Source organism: Pholis gunnellus (assembly GCF_910591455.1).
Source record: "Pholis gunnellus genome assembly, chromosome: 8".
Lineage (NCBI taxonomy): Eukaryota > Metazoa > Chordata > Actinopteri > Perciformes > Pholidae > Pholis > Pholis gunnellus.
The window spans coordinates 7,864,890-7,887,707 of NC_136534.1; the positions used below are offsets into that span (position 1 = coordinate 7,864,890).

Genomic DNA, 22,818 nt, shown 5'->3' on the forward strand with positions numbered 1-22,818 from the left:
GATAATGAGGAAGCTCTCCGTGCTCACGTGACTGAAGTGGAGCCTAATCATTGGAATTTTACAGTCAGTCATGACAGTTTATTGGCATGGAATTCCATAATGGCGCGGATCAATTGCAAACCGGGAGGCTTTCCTTTCAGCTGGATATGACACATATGAATAAGTGCCGCTGAGGGGGAGCAGGCTTATGTTGAGAGGACTCAATCCCAGATCGCGCAGCGCCACGTTAACCGGCGTGATATTCATCTGCCGAGGAATAATCTCGAGACGAAACAGACTGCGACGGCAGGGACGAAACCTAATAGGAACCATCAAACCTTCCTGCGTTAGGACAGGGGCGTGAACACAGTCTGAACAAACAATGCCAACACGTTCTGAGAATAAAAGATACCATCAGTCTCGTGCCCTTCTTATAACTCCTTCTCCGTTGAGATCTCTGTGTTGGGAATCGAATAATATAAGGCTTGAGGGGGCAGGTTGTGAGATAAAAGGCCACATCACAATGATGATCTCTATCGATCGGCAACCTTGGGCACACAGAGGAGATCCGGCATTTGTCACGTCGAAGCCGAACCCAATAGCTGATCCGCGTCGCTCTCTGATGAATTGGCCCTGTTCGCCAAGTTTGTTTAATTGATGACGTCTTCCCTTTCAGGTGGACCACCACTATGTTCCGCGCGACCATTGATTTTTTCTGAAGCACCCCCCCAACCTTTCTCCGGAGCTTCTCTTCCTTTAAGCTCCCAAGACAAACCCGCCCCCGCCTCGACTAGACCTCTGCGACATGGAGTGTACTTCAACCTGCTTCTGACCAGCCGGTTAGACTTCCAGTGATGGATATACAGTGCCCCTTTGTTAGCATAGAGGCCTACTCGGTGTATCAACTTAAAAGTATTATGAGAAGTGAGCAAAAGTCAAGTCTCGGCTCACATTCCTCGAAGAAGAGATGGAGCAGGGAGCTGAGAGTTGTGCTAAAATGCACACATTTACACACACACACACACACAGGCGCACAAAAGTCATCTCACATGTACATGACTATCAAAACTGTCACTGGCGCCCATTAGAGCTGTGGTTTTGTGACTTAAATGAATAGTGATGTGGAACTTTCTGAATCCTTCTCACTTTCTTAGCCCTCTGTGGTGAGTGCCGTTAAATGTAGGTTATAATAACCACCGACTACTGTTGTGTGCATGCAGCAGAGTGCATTAAAAGGATTTTTTTTAATGGGAACTAGTCAACACAGGCATCTTCTTTGGTGAGCAATATACCGAGCTGTTGATCCCGCTCCGCACCAAACTCTTAATGTTTGGAAAACGCTCACCGGGCTATGGAGCGGTGCGCTTCAGCAACTCTCAACAATCCATACAGGAAAGAATTTGAATTTGTAAACCACACAATCCTATTCCAGGGGATCTGGAGTGCGTAACTTTGTCATCTTGAGAGCCGGCATGAAAACTAACACTTGCTGGAGCAGCCAAGCGAACCAGTCAAGCGCTAGGAAGGCAGCTTTTGGCCATCAAAGGGAAATTCCAGCCTAATGGGGTTTCAGAGTTTCCAGTGTATCCCTCTGCCATCCGCAGAGAACACGATTACCTGAGGAGTGTTATCACACACACACACACACACACACACACACACACACACATACACACAGGTTTGTACTTCAGGTGGATGCATATGCTTTAGGGACTAATTCAAACACATATAAAAGGATAGCAAGCGAAGCACCCGAGTAAGCTATGGATTGGCTCAAGAGCTGAGGCCTGGAAGTAAAAAAAACAACAACAAAAAAACAAGAGGAGCAGCACCAACAAAGGCAGAGAAATTGTGCAAAAACGGCATACTTTTGGATTTAAAGCACCTATCTCAGATCCCGGAGCCTTGAGAATGGGATTGGATTACTGTCGGTTAGATTTACTCCTGTGGCTCTTCGCCACTACATCATCGTAGGGCCCCCTGCCTCTGGATCAATGGGGATATTTACTGCGCCTGTTTCAGGGAGACTTTCACAGTAGGCAGGGCATTAAACAAACAGCCGACAGCCCCGTCCCAATGATGGCCTGTCTGTTCACACTGTGCCATGCCCAAACGTCACACATATTCACTTCAAACAGGTAGCACACAAACACGAGTGAAGTGCAGATAAAACAAACCAAAAAAAAATAAGGCCAAAGCAATTTGCTCGGTGTGCTGAACAAAGAGGAAAGCTGCCACGTTTCAAGCAAAGGAAAAAATATATATAAATCCCAGAGAGATGGAAAGGCATGTTATGTTTAATTTTAGATAATTAGCCTTGTAGCATGTGCTTGTTAAAATCCTCTTAAATGGGCACACCTCAAATAATTGTCCGCATTGCCCTGGTTGCTCATAAACATTCAGTTTTGAACAGTAAAATGAAATTGCCCTTCACGTGTTAGACATTCCATTGTCATGTATTGCTTATTAATGGAAAAAAAGTTTAGTTATGGAAATAACAATCAACAACATTGTCATATTGCCAATGGCTGGAAAGGCATCGTAATTGAAATCACTTGAGGTAAAAGAATGTCAAAGGATGTTTCTATGAAGCTACAGCCACAGCCTATTGAATTATAATATAAATCTGAGAAGAATTGCCATTATGGTGTCAAACAACAGTCTTCACATGCATGTCTGCTGGCTGTCTGCAAGATGTGTTGCTAAATGCTAGCGCATGAGTGCAAGAATGAGTGGAATGTATTTTTCGCATGCCCAAATATGAGCAAAGTAAGTGCCTTCATAGAGAAGAACAGTCAGTATGACATTTCTCGCCAATTCCACTGACTATAGCCTGTGCTATCAGCTGACAGCGCAATGTCAAACAATGGGCCCACAAACGGCAGCACGCATTACCGAAACAGCCCCGAAGAGCTCCCGAGGGCAGACTCCACTCCCATTCACCAACATGAAAAGTAATATGTGTGTGAAAAATAACACAAAAATAAACACATATGGCTCAGTGGTGAAAGCTGATGTAAGCTGGACTTTGATGGGCCAATCATCGCCTCAGCTGCGGTGGATAATGTGCTCACTGGCTTTTGCAGCAGGAGTCATGCTGTACATTGTTGCCCTTTCTCCTAATACATGTTATTACATTTTAAAGTTTGAGGAGTCGCTCAGGTAATTAGCATGTCTAATAGCCGAGCGTGTCAGCTGCTCAGAAACACCTGGTAGAAACCAAGCAGGCGTTCATTTAAATTGACAGGATGGGCGAACATTAAGGAACATTTAAATCAGATTGGTGGGTTTAACTGTATTATTTTGGAAATATTTAATGCCATAGTTCTACAGACTGACATATAAATGGGTAGAAGTCCCAGTTATCTTATTTTATATAGTGAGGAATTGGCCATAGTCAGGTGAATCACATCTGCAAGTCCAGTTGCCACAGATAAGTATCGAAAAACTTGTTTGTTCTCAGTGATTAAAGTAAGCGTTAACTTTCATCTTGAACCTGATGTGCCTCCATGTTGTCCACAGCAGGGACATGTTTTTCCTCCATCTCAAAGCACATTTGATGTAACTCTGTTTTGTCTTTCTTTTTTATGTTCAGGAAAGTGAGAACACGGGTGTTGTGTGGGAGTGGGAGATTGTGCGTGTGTGTTCGCACACATGTCGACCATGTGTCAAGCGTATACTGCTCTGGGAGGGCTGAAAGCTGGGAGGAGGCCACTGTCGCTTTACTGTGGCATTCACACACACACACACACACACACACACCATCACACACACACACACACACACGAAGATTTCACTGAATCACACACAGCACTAGCCAGACACATCAGTGTCTCACACGTCCTTGCTGCCACAGCGGTATAGGAAGGCATGTTAGTTATAAATGAAATGCCTTGGCCTGGACAAACACAGGTTATCTCACACACTCACATGTGATTTCTAAATCTACTGTTCTATTACACAACAGCCATGACAAGTTTAAAGTTATTATGGTATTGTTGCAGGGATTGTACATGAGTTTAGCTGAATGCTAATCCCTGCTACTAAGTCATTAATTATTTGAAGTTTTATGATATGAAGTGTCCTCACCAAGTATACAAAATAAATCTAGTGTTAGATTTTGTGATTGCTATAGATTTGATTAAACACAATTGACGAGATGTTTTGCTTGGAACATATTTTTTTATAAAATAGCCTTTTGTATATCCATTACATATTGCTAGAAATATTGCAGTACTTTTGTGTATGAATACATGTTAAATTTGATATAGATCTGATATGTTTCATTCTTACTTCCATGTACAGTTCAGATTTTCAGATGTAAAGGATGGCCAGCATATCATCAGCTGCAATTGTATGATTTTTTTTTTACTAATGTATTGAATGATCTAGGCAGTAGAAAACACAAACACCAACACACACATACACACACACACACACACACACACACACACACACACACACAGAGGAAAAGTCCAAGGTAGATACAAGAATATATTTTTTTTTTTTCAAATTGAAGTACAGGCCAATGCATAGCAAGTACAATAAAAAACCATTTTAACAAAGGTGAAAAATGAAATTATGTTTGATGGATCATTTTAAGGGATTTTTGTCCCAAGCTAAATATCTGGTAAAATTGAATGTGTCCCAAAAGAGAAGACACATTTCTTTTCGGGAAATAAATAGGCTGTAATTTTGGAAAATCCAGGCATGCAAAAGCAGTTCATTTTGAAAGTTAACTGCAAATTTCTAATCAAACAATCTATTGTATTAATAGTGAAATGTCAAATACAAAAGCTAATTAATAAAGAGTTAAATAAAAATGATTTGAAATGAATTGACAAAATAATAGAATTTCATTTTACTTTTGTTTTTTTTCCAAAGTTAGATAAGACGCTGTGCTTCTATATAAGGCCCACAGTACAAGATATGTTGCCTGGACCTTTTTTTCTGCCTTAATCTTTTCAGCAGACATTTTGAAGGATTTTGATCAATTTAAATGACAATAATAATGATAATGATAGTAAAAAGAAAACTTCCTGTCCTTCCTCAGATAATATATATCTGATATTCCAGTTTGAATTTGTGGAAATAAAAGGGTGAGAGAGAAAGGGAAGACATGGTGCAGATAAGGAAACCATTCAAACACACACCTGTTCTCTTTTTTTTTATTTAAGAAGGTTTTGATTGAGTGATGAGTTTGCACTCTTACGAGTAGCACAGATGCAATAACAGAGAACCGACTCTGCAAATTGTAGGAGTGGTACGCTGAAAACAATGAAAACAGCACGTGATAGATAGTTCAGTCAAAAGGTTAACGGTAACTCACAGACAAAACGTCTTGTTTTTAAAAAGTGCATTCACAAACATGACAAATACTCTCAACTCATGATGTCTATTTTTATGTGATACAAAATATGCATACCTGTTTTAGATTTGTCTGTATTTCTATACATAGATATTTCTTCAAAAGGATCACTTCTTTTTTCTTTTTACAAAGGTTAAAAGCAGGGTTGTGGTCATAGCAGCTTCGGATATCTCTAGCCTCTTTACAATGTAACGAGATACACATCGTCTCAACAGATATCCAAATAAAACCTTCCATTTTCTCTGTTGTTCAACTCAAACGACATACTGTCTTTATTGAAAGAGATATTCATCAGTGAAGCCTGCAGTTTAGAAAAGAAATGGATCAATAAAATGCTTGGGCCATTAAATATATTTTTGTATACCCGCTTTTTTGTCAATATCATAAATACTAAAGACACAGGACAATATTATAAGACAATGCTGGGAGACTAAATGTAAAGATTAAAATAGTTCAAACATTATTTTTTTCAAGTTTTCTAGTTCATGAGAAAAAAAATATCAGGCGAGCACAGAAACACTATACTTCAGTCTTTTCTTCAGTCTATCCACGGCCCTTTTATATTTAAAAGAGCATTCATAAACAAAGATGCCAGACAAAGGCCAGACTGTCTTTTCAGTTTTAGTCCTGTCCAGATAAGATGCTTGCCCATCATAAATGAGGCAGGATCCTGGTTTTCAAAGGAATTCATAAAAGCAGTCAAACATACTGATAAAAACCAATAAGTACCATGCAAATCTTGCAAGACGACATATTCTCAAACAAGAGACAAAGTATTCTTCGTATAGGCGAAATATCAAGTGAGGAGGGAATGGGTGAAAGGCAAAGACCTCTAATCAATACTAAATACTATATTTCCAAAACCAAACAAAAAATACTTAATCTGTACATAATATAGTACGCATGAGTTCAGACTGGATCAACAGTTTCGTTCCTTGTTGTTTGACTCTTAGTCTTTGCCAAACATCTACCTTGGAATAATACAGAAAAGTATTTTTAATTGATCCCAATCTCTTTGTTCTCCTCCATAAATCTGGAGAAGGGGCGGCTGGCCCCGACATCCAGACCAGCCTTCTCCAAACCCATCATGGTAGGGCTGCTTCCGGTGTGAACACGGTCCATTCCTCCCGGCATGGGTCCCAATGAAGTGATTCCTGCACCGCCGAGGCTGACGGGCAGCTGGGTGATGCCTCCATTCTGGATCACAGAGATCTCATTGTTCTTCATAGCCAGCCCGTTGGTGATGGCGGCCGCGTACTGGTTCCAGAAGCCTGGGTCGACGTTCATGGCCCGAGCCGCCAGATCCTTCTGGAACATCTCACTGAACTTCATGGCATCCCCGCCCAGCAAGGCCATAGGATTCTCCACAGACAGTCGCCGACCCCTTCGGGCTGGAGCGTTGTTCCACATGTGAGTTCCCATGTGAACCTAAAATTAGCAAGAAAATAAAAAGAAACATCCTGAGTGTGTCATCTTGAGTCGCAAATCTTACATCAAAGGCAAATACGCCACACAAGCAAACATCTTATGGGTGGGAAATTGAAGGAGAAAGCTCAAAATTAAATGTAAAAACAAACAAGCAAACACATTTGATATTATTTTGGGGTACATTAAAATAAAATGACTTGTGCACAGATATCATAAACCATTAAGGTAGTGCCCACATTTCAACTTGGAGACCAGAACAAAGAGAAACATTAAAAGTGATGGCAAGAGTGGGGACATGCAGTACTCCAAAGGTCTTTAGCCAGAATCAATCCCAGAGTGTTACATGTTAATTGGCATGCATCTTTGCAACCACAATGACCCCATATATGTAAAATTCTATTTGATGCTGCATTATATAGGCTCGTACCTTCAGATTGCCCTTCGTGGTGAAAGCTCTTCCACAAATATTGCAGGCAAAAGGTTTTTCCCCAGTGTGTGTGCGCTCGTGGATTTGCAGAGCACTGGCTGAGGAAAAATTCTTCCCACAGGAGTGGCAGTTGTGCTGCTTAGGAGTGCGTCGTGGAGGCGGAGGAGCCAACATGGGGTTGATGCTGGGGCTCATGTTGCTCTGGGGTGCTGCAGCGGGAACCTGGATCCCCACTGGCAGGTGAGAGTTGTCGCTCAGAGACACTGACCTGCCGTGTCCATTCATTTCCATTTTGATCATGTTTGATGCAGTGCTGGCCAAATTAGGAGTGCTCAGCCCTGAAAAAGACGAGTTCAAATGCATGTTAGAACAGACTTAAAAACATACAAACTACACTTCCCTGCTGAAGCCACACTACATTAATTAGGCTAATAATACTTTATTTTTGTTATGAATATATATACTATCAATATATCAACATATCACATTTCTCCTAATACCTATCAATATATAATATTATATTGAGTACATATTTTCACTATGAGTACAATATTTTTGTGATACCTGAACATTAGATAAATAGAGATATATAATTACATCTGTAAAATGCATTAAGTTTAAGTTAATTTTGTACATACACACCTCGATCTCTATTTAGAAACAGCATGCTGAAGTGGCTCTCCTCCTTGATAAAGTGCCTGCCAGGTTGAGTGGCAGTCAGGTCAAGGGCCCCAGTGCCTTCAGTTGCAGAAAGCGGAGATGGGGTCTCTGATTTTTCCGACTTCACTGTCGCCAGGCCAGATGTATTGTTCTCCTGGCATTCGTCTATTGTCATGGCACTGCTGTTGTTATTATTGTTGAATGTAGCTGGGGACTTGGATCGCTGGCTCTCAGAATGGCTGTGAGCTGGGGACAAATGCTGCATAGAGCCAGAGGACTCGGAGAAAGCAGGGCTCCCCAAGCTTTGACCTTCAGCATCCCCCAATGCAGACAGGGAATCAGTGGCAAAGCAATCAGTCTCTCCTCCAAAGCTGATGCCGTTCTGCGTAGGCTTTAGGCCAAAAGAACGTGTCATGTTGGCAGTGGAGTCGATCATCTTCATCTGGTTCTCCATTGCAGCGATGCTGGAGATGATGGAAGTTGGTGGGGAGCTCCCAGGTGAATAAGGTTTACATGGGTCTACTTCTCCCTCTTTGAAGTCGGCTTCATCTTCCATAGCTTGCTCCATTTCGTCCAGAAGGTCATCATCATAACTACTCATCGCATCTAAACTCTTCTCGTCAAAGGATAGGTCAGTGTCCATCTCCTGCATGCTCTCGGGGACTGGGGTGTTGGGGATCTGCCCTCCCATGTGCATGCGGATGTGTTGCTGCAGTACAACGGCATTGGTGAACTTCTTCTGACAAATAGGGCAGGAGTGCTGGACCCGAAGTGGGGGTTTGGATCTATGGACACCAAAGTGTGTTTTCAGGTTTCCCTTAGTGGTGAATGCTCGCCCACATATCTTGCATTTGAAAGGCCTTTCGCCAGTGTGGATACGATAATGCATCTTGAGAGCACTCTGGCAGCTCAAAATGCGATGACAGATGACACACTGATTTGGGTCAGTCATCTTCTTGTCAATGTTCTCGACAAGCTGCTGCAACTTTGATGTCTCTGAGGTTTGCATAGAGTCTAAGAGGCCTCCAAAAGGAAACTTGGCCTTGAACTGGTCTGAGAGCATTGGAAGGACAGGATGGGAGACAGGGTTAGAAGCGGAATTAGGGCTAGCGATGGGTTCACTGACCTGGCCACTGCTGGACGATGTGGTGGAGTTGACGGTAGAGGAAAGGACCACTTGACTTAGTGTGGTAGTGGTGGTGGTGTTCTCTCCTGGCCTAGAGCAGCTTGGTGGAAGGAGAACACCTTCAGATTTCAAGAGAAGCGGTGCATCATTCCCTAGACTGAGTTTTGGGGAAGGTGAAGTAGTGGTCATGCCAGAGTCAATAAGAATATTAGGGGATAAAGATGCACACTCGCTTAATGGTGGAGATGGCCTCTGAGGGGATCTGTTGAGCGGTGTGAGACTTGGAGACTCGCCGAAACCTCCCATCATACTCGGCAGTGTGGGAGGCAGTTGGAGTCCGATTGAGGTGGGAGTAGTGGGGAGGACAGGTTTGCTGTCTAGCCATGTGGTTACAGGTTTTTCTGGGGGCAAAGACATTCCATATGGGATGCCTGAGCTTGTGGGCACGTTGTCCAGGTACTCTGGCACAGGGTAGGGGTTCATCTGAATATGTGGGTACTTTTCTTTGTGCCTCTGAAAGTGGACTTTCAGGTTTCCCTTAGTGGAGAAACGGTTGCCACATATGTTGCATTTGAAGGGCCTCTCTCCAGTGTGTGATCGCAGGTGGATTTGTAGGGCGCTGTCACTGCCAAACACCTTGGCACAGAACCGACACTTATGCTTGAAGAAGGGGTCCTCAGAGCTGGGCTTTGTGTCAAACACAGAAACGTTTGGAGGCTTCCCCTTACGGTGCTTCATCATAGCAGAGAGGGGGTCGAGCGCGTTGGCTGTGGCTGCTATGCTGGCCAGCGGATTGGGAAAGATAACGCTGCTGGGTGAGCTGTGAGGTATCAGTGGTAGACTGGAGGCAGAGCTCAGGAAGCTGCTGTGGCTGAGTGAGGGAGGGGTGGTGGAGTTCCTTGGAAGAGCTGAGCTGCTGCTGATGCCACCAACTCCTGTTGCACTACAATTAGTGCTAATGTTGTTTGTGACTGAAGATGAGCAGGAGGGAAGTAGAGATGAAAATCCAGTACCACTAGGCGAGGAAAACACCGAGTTATTTGAGCATGTGTTGGGTATTAAAGAGTTAGACTGTTGACTGCTACTTTGTGGTGTCTGAGAGAGGGGTCCTTCTATCGCTGAGGTCAGGGATGAAGGGTCTTGACCACTGAGAGTGGCCGGCAGCCTAACAGGTAGCTGATGGACAGGGGGAGTGATGAAGTTGTGTAGTTGAAGCTGACTTGCGACGGTAGGAGCGCAGGAGGATACAGGCCCCTGGTTTCCCACAGCATTACTGTGATGGTGGTTTAGAGCAGACTGTGAGGCAGGCTGTCTGTTCATCAGAGCCACCTGACTTCGTATTTGTTCTATCAACTGCAGCTGGTGTATCTGCTGCTGCTGGAGGGCCATCAGTTGGTCCAGGATCATGGGAATAGCCATGGTGGAGACCCCACTGCCCACTGCTGCCTTTACGCTCTGTGAAAACTGGGCAACTGCAACCCGGGTGCCATGCAGGGTCTCCAAGGTAACATTGGTGCTTGGCATGGCGTAGCTTGTAACAGTGGAGGGGACGACATCATCGAGCTGAGGTAGGGAGCTGTCTGGCTCAGGGGATGCCACGTCTGTCTCTTCAGGATCCATGTTTTTTTCTGGTGATAGCTCTAGCTCCATCGGCTCGTCCTCTTTTTCTAGGACATTGACCCCATTTAATGTTGCTGGCTCTGGGACGTCATCCCCCTCACCAGCAGAACTGTGGTTGCCCTCCCTGGGGTCCTCGCTGTCAGCCTGCTCACTAGAGCAGCTGGGTATAGGGGAGAGCTCTGTAGGGTACTCTTGGGAGGGGTTAGGTGTGTTCTCATTGTCATTCACTATGAGCACCAGGGGGTTTTTGGTGCAACTCGTTAAATGTTCACAGAAGTCTGACCACTTGAAGAACTCAGCGCAGCACTTCTCACATATATGCGTCTCCTCACTGCCGCTGCGGCTCTCATTCCCGCTGTCGGCATCCTCCAGCACCTCACCTCGGGCTAAAGGGAGGGGAGGGGGTCAGGAGAGTGGAGGGGGATAGGAAAAGAGGGAGCAAAAAAAGAAGAATTAATGAATAAGTAATCAATAAAGAATCAACACATATTTTGCAGTGCAGTGCTGCAAAGATTTAACCTTTGGTTTTTTTTCTCTCTTTTAACATAACCAAAATCAATATTCTTTTTATTTTTTTACTCTGAACAAATTGCCCTAGTTCACCAATTCTCAAGACCCAGGTTTGTGCATTCGCACCCTCTCCATAGAGCCAGCTAATAATTTTCTTTGTGCAATCCATCAAATTATGAGAGCCTATCAATTGTGGATACTGCCGCTTAATGAAATTCCATAGAACCTATTGATTTCCAATATTTCATACAATTCAGAGTTGCCTCATCTGTTGGGTACAAATCAGGACTTTGATGGCCCCATTAGGATTCCCCTCTGCTATCAGGCCCAGTCATTTCCACCTGAATTTCAAATGCCTTGGCCTTTTCATTTAGCATTGCAAAGGTAATACTTTAGCCCTGAACCTCAGCAAGGGAATCTATACTGGAATACTCTTTTGTTATCATGATTCAAATTGTGTTGTCAAAAGTAAAATTGGAGATCTGCTGACTATATTGCACTTGACCATTTCCTGCACCATTCACTGTTAAATTGGACACTCTAAAATGTGTGCAAACAAAACATACATTTTAAATTACAGCCACTTTTAGTTATTTTTTAAATGTTTTGAAATACAAAACACTACTTTTCAGTTTAGAAATCCTCAGTGTCTCTCTCTCTCTCTCTCTCTCTCTCTCTCCTTCTCCCATGCTCTATGAAATAAGACTCAAATAATTACATGCTAGTTCCATGGCAGCAACGTCTCTGATTAGCTACACATGTTTAATCACAGTTGTAGGAAGCCACTTCCTCTTCCACATGCAACCACCATGAGTCAAACAAGCCGACGCAAGCTCTGAGCATGGACCCAATTCACACCTGATCAAAACCATGTAAAACGGGCCTCCCTTGTTTGTTTATTTTTTGTGTTCAAGCATAGTTATACTCTGTGTGTGCGTATGTGTCATTCTTGGCCGTATACACATTTCCCTTTCATTACGAGTGGGAAGTATGCTCAATCACTGCAGCAGCACCCTGCACATACTTTATTTCAGAGTCTCCTGTGCAGTTTATACTCAAAGACCCAGCATGTAAAATGTTGGCAATATAACTATTTATACACAAATTAAACTTTTCTATATACACTTTACACTATAAATAAATATTAGGACTATTTAATAGGCATTATTGCAAATAAAAGTAATTTATATCCCGAAAAAAGATGGTCACTCTAAAAAAGCTGCTATAAAACAAGGTTAAGTTGATGGTTAGGTGACTTAATAATTCTTTAAAAATGGGCTCATAAAAAAAAAAGGGTTTGTATATTAGTAAAATGACTGTATATCCAAGCGAGCACACACACACGCACACACACACACACACACACACACACACACACCATCACACACAGACACACACATTCCTGAATAAAGTAAGTCATTGACTTAATTTATGCAAATGGTCTTCTACTAATCATAGGAGTGCAACTCAGCCAATAGGCCAAATAGGCCTAAGCTATGAATGTAAACCATAAAGAATCACGTCAAGAGTGATGTTACCTCTAAAAACTGCCAAAAAATACTGCGCATTACAGACTGCACATGTTCACTCAACATTATAGGTCTCACCATGTGTTGCAAGTGAGTAACCATGAGCTTCATACAGTGCTTATGCTCATTTAAAAGGTTAAAATGGAGCGAACCATGGTGAGGCAGACATGAAGCATTTGTGCCAATTACAGTGACTCATTAGTAAAGAAATTCATCACTCCTCCTGTAATTTCTGGCCAAAGGGGGCATGAGCTATCAAGGTCTGGTGTCTGTAACTTAATTAATTATCAACAGAAAGGCTTTGGACGGGCTCCGTGTTCGCATCCTCACTGGGGGCAGGGCTGACAAAACAAGATATTATTTTATCTTGTAGGTTGCCAGGTTAAATTAGAAAAAAAAATGTATAAAGCAGCTTAAGGGATATAAAATGAAAGATTCTCGTTTTCATTTTGGGTATTTGCATTATTGCTTCTTTATAATATCAATGTCAAATCCCTCCTTGATTTTCCAGCCACACGTCAGCAAACTCACGACAAAAATCCAATTAAATCAAAAGAAATAATGGTAATTTTCTTAATTTCTAATATACACCATATTATTTATATAAGTGAAAAGGAGCAAGTGACTGGAAACGTCAGCGACACGTGACAGCAGGCTCAAAATCTCTTTAGCCCAGCAGCGGACAGCAGAACTCATTTCCATAATTGAGGGTTGAAAGGTCAACGCAAATGAGTAGGAATTGTGTTGAGCTGATTAGTTATTAGAATGGTATTACTGTCAATCTCTTTTATTCATTCATACAATTACAAGGGGGGGTCTTTGTATGCCTCTGACCTCACACACACTGACACATTTTTTCACACACATATGTGGACAGACAAAGAACAAACATAAGTTACGTGCATACGTACGGAGATAAACACATATGTCACATTTACACACACACACACACACACACACACACACACACACACACACACACACACACACACACACACACACACACACACACACACATTCTTTTAGTTGGAAAATAAATAACTGTAGTGTGTGTATAAGTGTGCTTGCACAGGCCTACCATGTCAAATGTACCCCTTTTAGAGATTTTCTGACCTAAAAATAGAGAAATTCTTTACTTTAAATTATATTTTGTGAACTTGATTTTTGAAATTCCTGTTTTTATTACACAAATTTCTTTCCCTCTTGGCATTTTCAGTTTTGCTGTGATGTTAATTGTAAGCACAATCAAAGGGATATTGTGAAGAATATTACACCCTTAATAGCTTAACAAGAAAACAATGTGCACACTTAAGAAAACACTGAAGAAACCATTCAGCGGTTCAGAGGTGGGATTGTGCTCTGGTTTTTGGCAGTTTTAACATAAAAATGAAAAATAATTAAATGGTAAAATTACACAATATTACAATACATTCCATACATCCGTGTGCCACTTAATTATGTGTATGCTTTTTTAGGAAATATTATAACATTGTACATGCCAATGAGCTCAAAATAACACCATTCACTCCTAAAACAGTGGGGTGCCATTGTGTTGTGCAGCTGTGTAAAGGCGACATTTTGTGTTTTTTATGTGTTTGCAAGACAGTGAAAATGTGTGTGCGTGTGTGTGTGTGTGTTGGGGGAGGGGGGGGGGGGGGTGGACTGGTATTGATTTTCCTATAGCAAGAGAAAGGAAAGGATGAGAAAAAAATCCAATCCGTTTTTCATTCCTTTAAGAGTCTTCATTTACTCAGATGCAAATATTAAGCTGAACGCAGTCAATAGGGGGATTGTAGACATCGAATCTGAGTGTCCGCTATCTTGCTCAGCAATCTTTGGCATGCTAACTGAAACCGCTAATCTGGCATATTATATCAGATGAGGTATTCATGCTTTCCACTGATTCCGTGAAAGCCACAGAGACGAGCATTGAGCGAAGCATTGTGCAATTACAAATTCTCCCATTCTTAACAATTTCCAGATTCACCTAATGAGCACACACACACACACACACACACACACACACACACAAGCAGACACAATGACACTGGTAACATTTACTCTATGTTAAGGTAAAGTTATTGCTATCTTGATTTTGAAAAAAAATGTGTAATTCCAAGAGTATTGTATCCCTAAATGTAAACTATTTTCCCTTTTAAAAATGTTAAATTTAATTTACATTAATACTGACAGTGAGAACAGTTATCTCAGAGAAGGCCTCGCACTGCTAGAACCGCCCCTCCTTCTGCCCCTTTAAAATGCATTCTTCTCAAGCATCTGGGGATAGCTTAGGACCCTTAAAGAGAGATGCATCACTGTAGGGCTAAGTTGAGAGGGGAGGGCCAAAATACAAAGAGGAAAAAAGAGGCCCTCTGGGTTCGACAATGTTTGAATTCTTTGATCACACATCCTCCAATCCATTCTCGTAAGAAATTACGAAATTACGAAATTATTTTATTTAAGATACATATAATATATGTACGTTTTTTTGGTTTTTTTGACAGACATCCTTTTGGACTGATGTATCGTGTGCGAGTTGCCGCATGTTAATCTGGTAATTTATCTGTCAGCACAGGATCATTCAGGCCATCAATCACTCGGATATTACTTTGAATGTGCACTTTTGTGACGTGTTAATTCCCATAAAAAAAAATAGTGAATCTGTTTGTCACATTGTTAAAGCATTGCATTCATTTCCTCTGCTTTTATCCATCAATATTTACATGTTCTTTTTTTAAACCAGCAGAACCGTTAAAAAAAAGAAAATCTGCAGTTCTTAAACATTAATCATTGTGCCATAAACACATAAAACATCCTTGAATGATCCCATGCATCCTCAGACCTGGAGAGGCTTGAGCGTCCTTAGCACAGCTCTGTGTGTGTGTGTGTGTGTGTGTGTGTGTGTGTGTGTCATCGGCCTGGTCAGCCCTGCTGCAGAGTGGTACAGTCATATCTGCACTAACAGAGAGGCCTTTGTCATTGCCTGCAGATGTGGAGCAGCCAAAACATTAACGATTTGTTTGTGTAAGCATTTGCAATACAGTATTCAATGACGGCACTCTGTCCCGATGACTGTGTCACCCGTCAAGATGGCTCTCCGTCTTCTGGATGTGGATTTACAGAAACGAGGGGGAGGCTTTAGGATCTAATGGACGCTCATCGTTAGCAAAAGACATATTTCTTAGATTCTGTCTTTTTCACATGGTGATCTTAGCTTTGGCTGAATTTAGATGGTTTCGATTTTTATTTTCAATTTAAGATCAAAAAATGATAAAAAATAAAATGCACGTCTTTACACTCCAAAAGCAAAGCACCATCTCTAACAAACTGCAACATCTCGGCTGTCAAACCCTTTGTCCACGATTTTGCTTTCTGAATAAATCAGTGCTAAAATCACAGGCACATGCACAAACCGAACCATCTCGAGAAAAGCCACTGGTGACAAAATGCACCTTTCAGTTTGTGGCTTGTTAGCTTTCTTATGAATCCGCAAATGTCTGCTGTTTTGCCTTACGTAAAAGAGTCCTGTCAAGTTCTCCCTCCCAATCAGGATATTGCTTGTTTGTGTGTGTTTTCAGAGCTGAGAAGTAATAGGACACAGCCATATTTGAGTGCCTTCTTCGGCACAACTATGTGGGTGGTCCAGAGGCCTGCACCCAATGGTGAGAGGGGATTAAAACAAAAGCCAAACAAAGCCCCACTGCAGGGGAACCGTGTTGTCACTGTCAGCGGGGATTTCCTCACTGTATTATACTTTTTGCACCTCATAACTATACGTACATTCCGGCATCAGACATTGTGTTGCAAAGCAGGGAAAAAGCTCTGCTTAAACACTGTGACTGTGTTCGACGATGCAATGCAGATTCTGATAGTAAATGTGAATTAGTCTGTAAAGAAAAGCGTCAATAATAAGAACTCAAACCACATCTGTGGCTCGTCCACCTGTTCAGTGAAAGCATGACCAGCGTGTCTTTTTCCTGAGGCGTCTTCTAAGATGTAGAAAATATCATTTTTACAACCAATAATATTGGTGGAACTTGATCCTGTACGTCTCCGTCCAGAGCTGGGAATATTGACCTTTCCTCTCAAAAGAAAAAGGAGTTAGCACAAGTGTGCCCATATGCAGTTACATATGCCACCGCCTCCCACTCATTCCACGCGCACACCTTCAAAGACACTGGATGCAGCGGGGGCGGTGGCGAGATGAAAAAGCCCGTCAATGTTCACACTTTCTGGGACACGAGCGAGCTGTGCTGCCAAGGTCAACGGCACACACGTCCTAATTGTACAAGGAGCTTGACATCTAGAGGCAGGACCTGGCTGGGCCGGGGCTGGACAAAGGTTAAGTCAGCAAGCTTTATAAAAGCACTCCTAAGCAGACCCCCCCCCCCCCCCCCCCCCCCCCCCCCCCCCCACCCCCTCTCTCTCCTCTACCCAATCTGAACACACACAACCCCACATGCCCCCAGGGGGCAAGTGTCCGGAAGGCCTGAGGCAGAGATGATATGCCAGACAGGGGCTTGTTGGCACTTGATTTTAGTTTTTTCGCGGGTGCATCCCATTAAAAGAGGACTTCACTGAGCTGCAGTGGACAACAGAGTAGGAGAAATACACACAAAAAAGGTCAGATCGAAATGAAGATTTGGGGAAAAAAACAAATGAACACACACGAGGAGAACTTTATACCCAAGCTCTTGTGGTTGTTTCCTTGTTTTCGATGTCTATTTTCATGAAATGTGCTGCGATCAGAGTGTGTGTCCTCGAGCACAACTTGAACGCCACTCGAACGCTCTGCTTCCCCCTTTCACTACCAACCCAACATCTTATGGATTTTAAGTCCAAATCAAGCGGCGACTGACGATTGGAGCTTCTGAATTCCTTCGACGTTATATGCAATGATTTGTCAAGGCCGGCGATCGATAGTGTCGTCAGGAGCTGCACCACGGCAATAGGCAAGCGGAGAATCTGATCATGCTGCAGTGATACAGCGGCGGTCTGGCGTTTGTCGCTCGTCTGTGAGGAAGCTTTGGATGAGACATGGTGTTATTGGGTTTATTTAAGTGTGTATGGGCTCCGCTGTGCTCGGCCAAAGGCTTGGGATTGTTTCACTGCGACGTCTGCCGTGAAAACAAGCGAGCCTAGTAATAGTGCCCCAACGAGGACAGGCAAGAACATTCCACGGCCACTTCCAGTCTTAAGCACAATGGCGTCAATCCTATAGGTTACCCAGAACACTGTGTGTGTGTGTGTGTGTTTTTTGTGTGTTAAAGCCACACATCCATGCAGGAATGTGAGTTTTAAAATGGAGAAAAGAGTGTATGGATTTTCCCTTGTTCTGGATGCGTCTTCCGACCGTTTTCTCTATCACAAATCGCAGTAATGATTTTTAGATGAAATGTAAAAATCCTCCAAATTTCTACGACAGCAAGAGGGGAAGCTCGCTTTTCATTCCACGATCCTACAGGAGAGCAACCTGAAGGACGCTTCGTGGCTTTCATCGCAACCATGAAAGGCCATCTGAGCATTAAAACAGACACAATGATCGTGTTCAAATGTGAAACGCCCCGAAGTGACACAAATCCACAGAGTAGACCGGACAAAAGAGCCGAGAGTCATCAGTGTGATTCCCCAGCCCTCACACCAACATTTCCCTATGCAGAGAGAGCTGCTCCCCAGAGACTACATCACACATTTCTATTGTAAAGAAGCCCTGCAAAGTGTGTGACTGTGTGTGTGTGTGTGTGTGTGTGTGTGTGTGTGTGTGTGTGTGTGTGTGTGTGTGTTAGCCAACATAAGCCTAGATTGTGAAGTATAAATAATCGCAGTGATTTGTTGGTAGCACCCAGCTATGGATACCATAGAATAAATACATATTTCACAGTAAACACTAAGACAAGTGATGATTTTTATATTAAATAACTACATTGTTATTGGTGTTTGTTCCAGTTATATAATGACAAAAATAATGTATCCTTTTCCTCATAGATAAAATAAGATTTTCTTCCATATCTATTGCAACATGTTTAGATACAATACAGCAATTAAAAATACTACAATTTAAAAGAATTGTAAATCATGTATTAGGATCTAAGAACAATAACATTCCTAATAACATGTGTTCGTGTTGGTCCTATAATTCCCACAGCATTACGCCTTGCATAAGATGTGACTTTAGCTCTGTAATGATCGTTTTATTGCGCAAAAGCCCGAGTACAGAATAAAAGATGAATGAGCCCCCTTTTTTTTCTCCACATGGCGAGGACGAGCCCTGTCAACCGGTCTTGTCGACATTGTGAGCAAAAGGGAACAAATCAAGTGTGCTAAATTTATGTGAGGGGGGGTAAACAAAAACATTTCCATAACAAAACGAGGCTTCGACCTGCAACAGGATCCGCATTTAGGACCAGACAGGCGCTGAGGGACAAAAGACACTAATGCAACATTTAAATAAAATAAAAAATAATTTAACCGGATTTAAATTTTTTTTCATACAATAAAAAAAAATAAGTTGTTGCACGACTTACTTCCGTACCCGCTGAATAAAAAATTGTACAGCTGCAAGAGAGACATATTTTTCAACTTCTCAAAATGTGTGTGCATGTGTATGCGTTTGTGCGTGTATTTTAGTGCGCGCGCATGCACACACCCCAAGTCAACTGTAAAATATTTCAAAGACGCATTTAATAAAACAGCTCCGACATTTGACACACAGTGAAGCATTAAATCAATTCTATTTTAAAACAGGTCCGTCGTAAAGGCCTCCAGCACATAATATAAACGTTTTACAGTGTTGCAAATGAATATATGCAATGGCTGCTTTTAATCTTAAAAGTCACCTCTCAGCCAGCAGCCGATTATGTGATGCAGGTTCAACTAAAACAAACACACAAACTTCCCCTAAACGAGAAACGCTCCTGTCTACTGAGAGGCGTCTGACTTAATAACTGTATCATGGAAATATTAGAAATGATTGCATCTATGTTTATGAAATAAATCGTATCGGTTAACCCCAACACTAATCCAAATAAACCCAAACGACTTTCCATTTGAGGTGGACCTCGTAGAACAAAAAGCTCCTAAAAACAGAGTGAAATGACGGAACAGAAGTCGCTGCAAAGCAGAGCTGTGATTGGGGAGGGGAGGGTGGTGGAAAGTTGTCTGTGTTGAAAGAAGAGAACCTCAGCTGATCAAATCCACTCACCGTGCTCGGAGATCGTCCCGGCTATTGCGGGATCCTCGTCCGACTTGAGGTGCTGCGGCTTGGCTTGCTTGCGTCGGGACATGCTGCTGGCGTCAGTGTTGGCGATGCTTCTGCTCTTGCGCTCCGTGATGTCTCTGCGTTTTGCAGATACATCAGCGAAGAGCGAATGAATCGACACGCGCGCGCACACACACACAAAAAAAAAATAAAAAAAAAAAAGTTCGCAAACGGCCTGTGTAGCGGTGAGAGGAGAGAAGAAGTAGAAGAAGAAAAATAATTTAGAAATTAACCGGTGTCGCTGCTGCTGCTGCTGCTGTCGCTGCCGTACGTTGGATTGCGCATGTCGGTGTAATAATTACGATAGTGAATAATGCTTCGCGGTTAATGGCACCGTGTGAAGGTGGGGAGGATTGGCTGGAGTCCAGAGGACGCGCATTGGATATGGTAATGAGGGACGGACTAAGCAATTAGCCGCTTCACTCTCAGACTTTATCCGTCTCTTTTCTCTTTACTATCCGACCTCCCTCCAACAACACAACGCAACACACCAAAGCTCTTGTTATGCCCGGCTCACGGGGGTGGGGAGTATGTGTGTGTGTGTGTGTGTGTGTGTGTGTAGGGGGGGGGGGGGGGGGGGAGAGTCTTCAACTGGGAACGTCAGGCTCCCTTTTTTCCCCCCGCAGCGCACTGCCTCACAAGTGCCGAGGATTCGCCTCCGCGTTTCTTCTCGAAGTGTCTCTCATCTTCATCACCCTGACCTTTACGATCCCCACTTTTAACCTCAGAACTTCAGACAGCGTCGCACCGTAACGTATAGATCTCGAGAGCGTTGGCTCAGTTCTGGCACTTTCTCTCTCTCGGTTACTTTTTTTTATGCGTGTGTGTGTGAGGTTCGTCCTTCTCAATTGGACTCACAATGAAGCGATGTTTTACAGTCTTTTGAGTTGCTTCAAGGCGTTAAAGTTGTCGCTTGACGGACATGTTTCCGGTAAGGTATTGCTGATGGTATACGCGGACACCGATAACAGGAGAGTGGACGGGACGAGTAAAGTTCTTGACGATAGCAATACACGGGTTTCTTTTTTCTTTTCTATTGCCGCGGCTCCGCTCTCCAAACTTTTGACGCGCGTCTTCCGAGAAAGCAACAGTCCTCCTCCTCCTCTCAGCGCCAGTGTCAATGTGATCAAAAACTCATTTGTCCCGTAAAAGAGAAGTGGCTTCAACGTTTGCGATCGCGATGAAGTCCCCCCCCCCCCTTCTCGTCGTCCTCCTCCTCCTCCTCCTCTCGCCGTGTCTTAAGCTCCCGGTTGCGCCTTCGCCTCGGTGCGCTCTCCAAAAAGTGCCTTTTTTTCCTGGAGATCTTGCGGCCAAACACTCAAACACCGCTTGTTTTCCCCAAATTAAAGCATCAGCCAGTGTCTTCCTCTTTCCGTCGGCTCACGGGCTCACATCGAAGCCAACTTTGAAATTATCTTCTGGCAGACTCGCGCTATCGGTCTCTCGGTGTTGGGCATGGCTCCGCGTGTGTAAGGGACTGCGCTGTGTGAGAGAGTTAACCCCCAAGCGGAGGTTCAGCCCATTGCTTTCCGCCACCACTAGGATGTACCACCACGTTTCTGTTCAATGGCTCGTTCTCGAGACTCCAGTGTGAACACCCAGATTTGACCTCCCATCATATAATATCGCGCCAGCCGCCGCCTGCTTAAGGGACACACTGTCATAATAATCTCGAAAAGACTATTTTATTTATGAGAGCGGCCCCACGGTATGGCTCTCCATCACAACTTCCTACCTTTACGTTAACTTTATTATTTCTTGTTTATGCACCATTTTACGCACAGTGGCAACCACTGTAAATGTAATGTGTGATTCGCTGACAGTAATCACATCCATGTGATGTACAGTTTCCAATTTTTTTAAATTGTATATCGTCCTGTTATGAGCTATTTAAAAACATGTTTTTAATATGATGTAATACATTTTAAGACTGTATAGGATTGTTCCCCCCTCTTCTTACACAGTGCTTTAAATGACAAAGACGCGAAGAGGATAAACGGTGTTGTGCATTGATGTCAGCTCGTTGTGGTGCAAAATAAACACATTAACCCTTTACCATGCGCATTTATATTTGCATTCAAATCTCAGGATGCGTGGTCACATTAATGGGAAAGGGATTGAAGGGATAAAGACGTGCGAGGCCGACTGGCATGTAAATAAAACAGGAACAAAACGTGCATAATTTTTTAAAATGATTGATAAACATGTTTCATGAAATTTTTTTGATAAACATGTTTTATGAAAAATGTTAAACTATTATATTATGTTTTACTTCGTACAGACGTAATGTGCTTGTCATACGTTAATAAATGATTTACAGGTTGGTTAGAATATTACAAGTTGTTAAAAATAATGCAGAAAATATGATCCTATGGTGATCGTGTTGTTTAGTTATCTCAACGCATAAAACGTGCATTTCGGAATAAATTAGAAACCATTCTACTGTACCGATGGATCCTGAGCTTTTTTTTTTCAGCTGGGTGGGAGGCGTGGGGGCTCGGTTTGAGCTTCCCTCTCCCCCCTCCCCCTCCCTCTCCCTCTTGTCTGTTTGACTCGTCTATTCCCCTGTGTGCACCTCATATGAGAGACAAATCTGTTGACAACAAGGTCGTCCTGTGAACAAACTTTCTTTCTTTTTTTTCTCCTTCTTCCTATCCTTCTCCTTCCATCATCCCCCCCTTGCGAAGTTATGTCCAAAAGGCTGTTATTATCTGGTATTAATAGATGCAGCCCCAGGAAGACAAAATCAGCTATTGATAATTGCAAGGAGTATACGGCAGCTACTGTATCGATCGGCGTGTCCTCCACTCCCCTGGTACTGAGAGATAAGGAGACACACTCTTTAGAGCAATATAATTTCTTTTGACCTATCTGCTCGCTACAGACTTATGATGAATAGCCAGAGTGGCTGAA

At 42.9% G+C, this 22,818-nt stretch overlaps 1 protein-coding gene across 1 annotated transcript; it reads right to left on the reverse strand.

Annotated features, from left to right (window-relative positions):
- Positions 1-6,343: 6,343 nt before the first annotated feature.
- Positions 6,344-19,930, reverse strand: sall3a (spalt-like transcription factor 3a; the record flags this gene model as incomplete). Its single annotated transcript, XM_079163916.1, has 4 exons — positions 6,344-6,775; positions 7,203-7,540; positions 7,845-10,994; positions 19,849-19,930. 4 exons carry the CDS (start codon positions 19,928-19,930, stop codon positions 6,344-6,346), a joined length of 4,002 nt encoding a protein of 1,333 aa, XP_079020042.1.
- Positions 19,931-22,818: the final 2,888 nt, after the last annotated feature.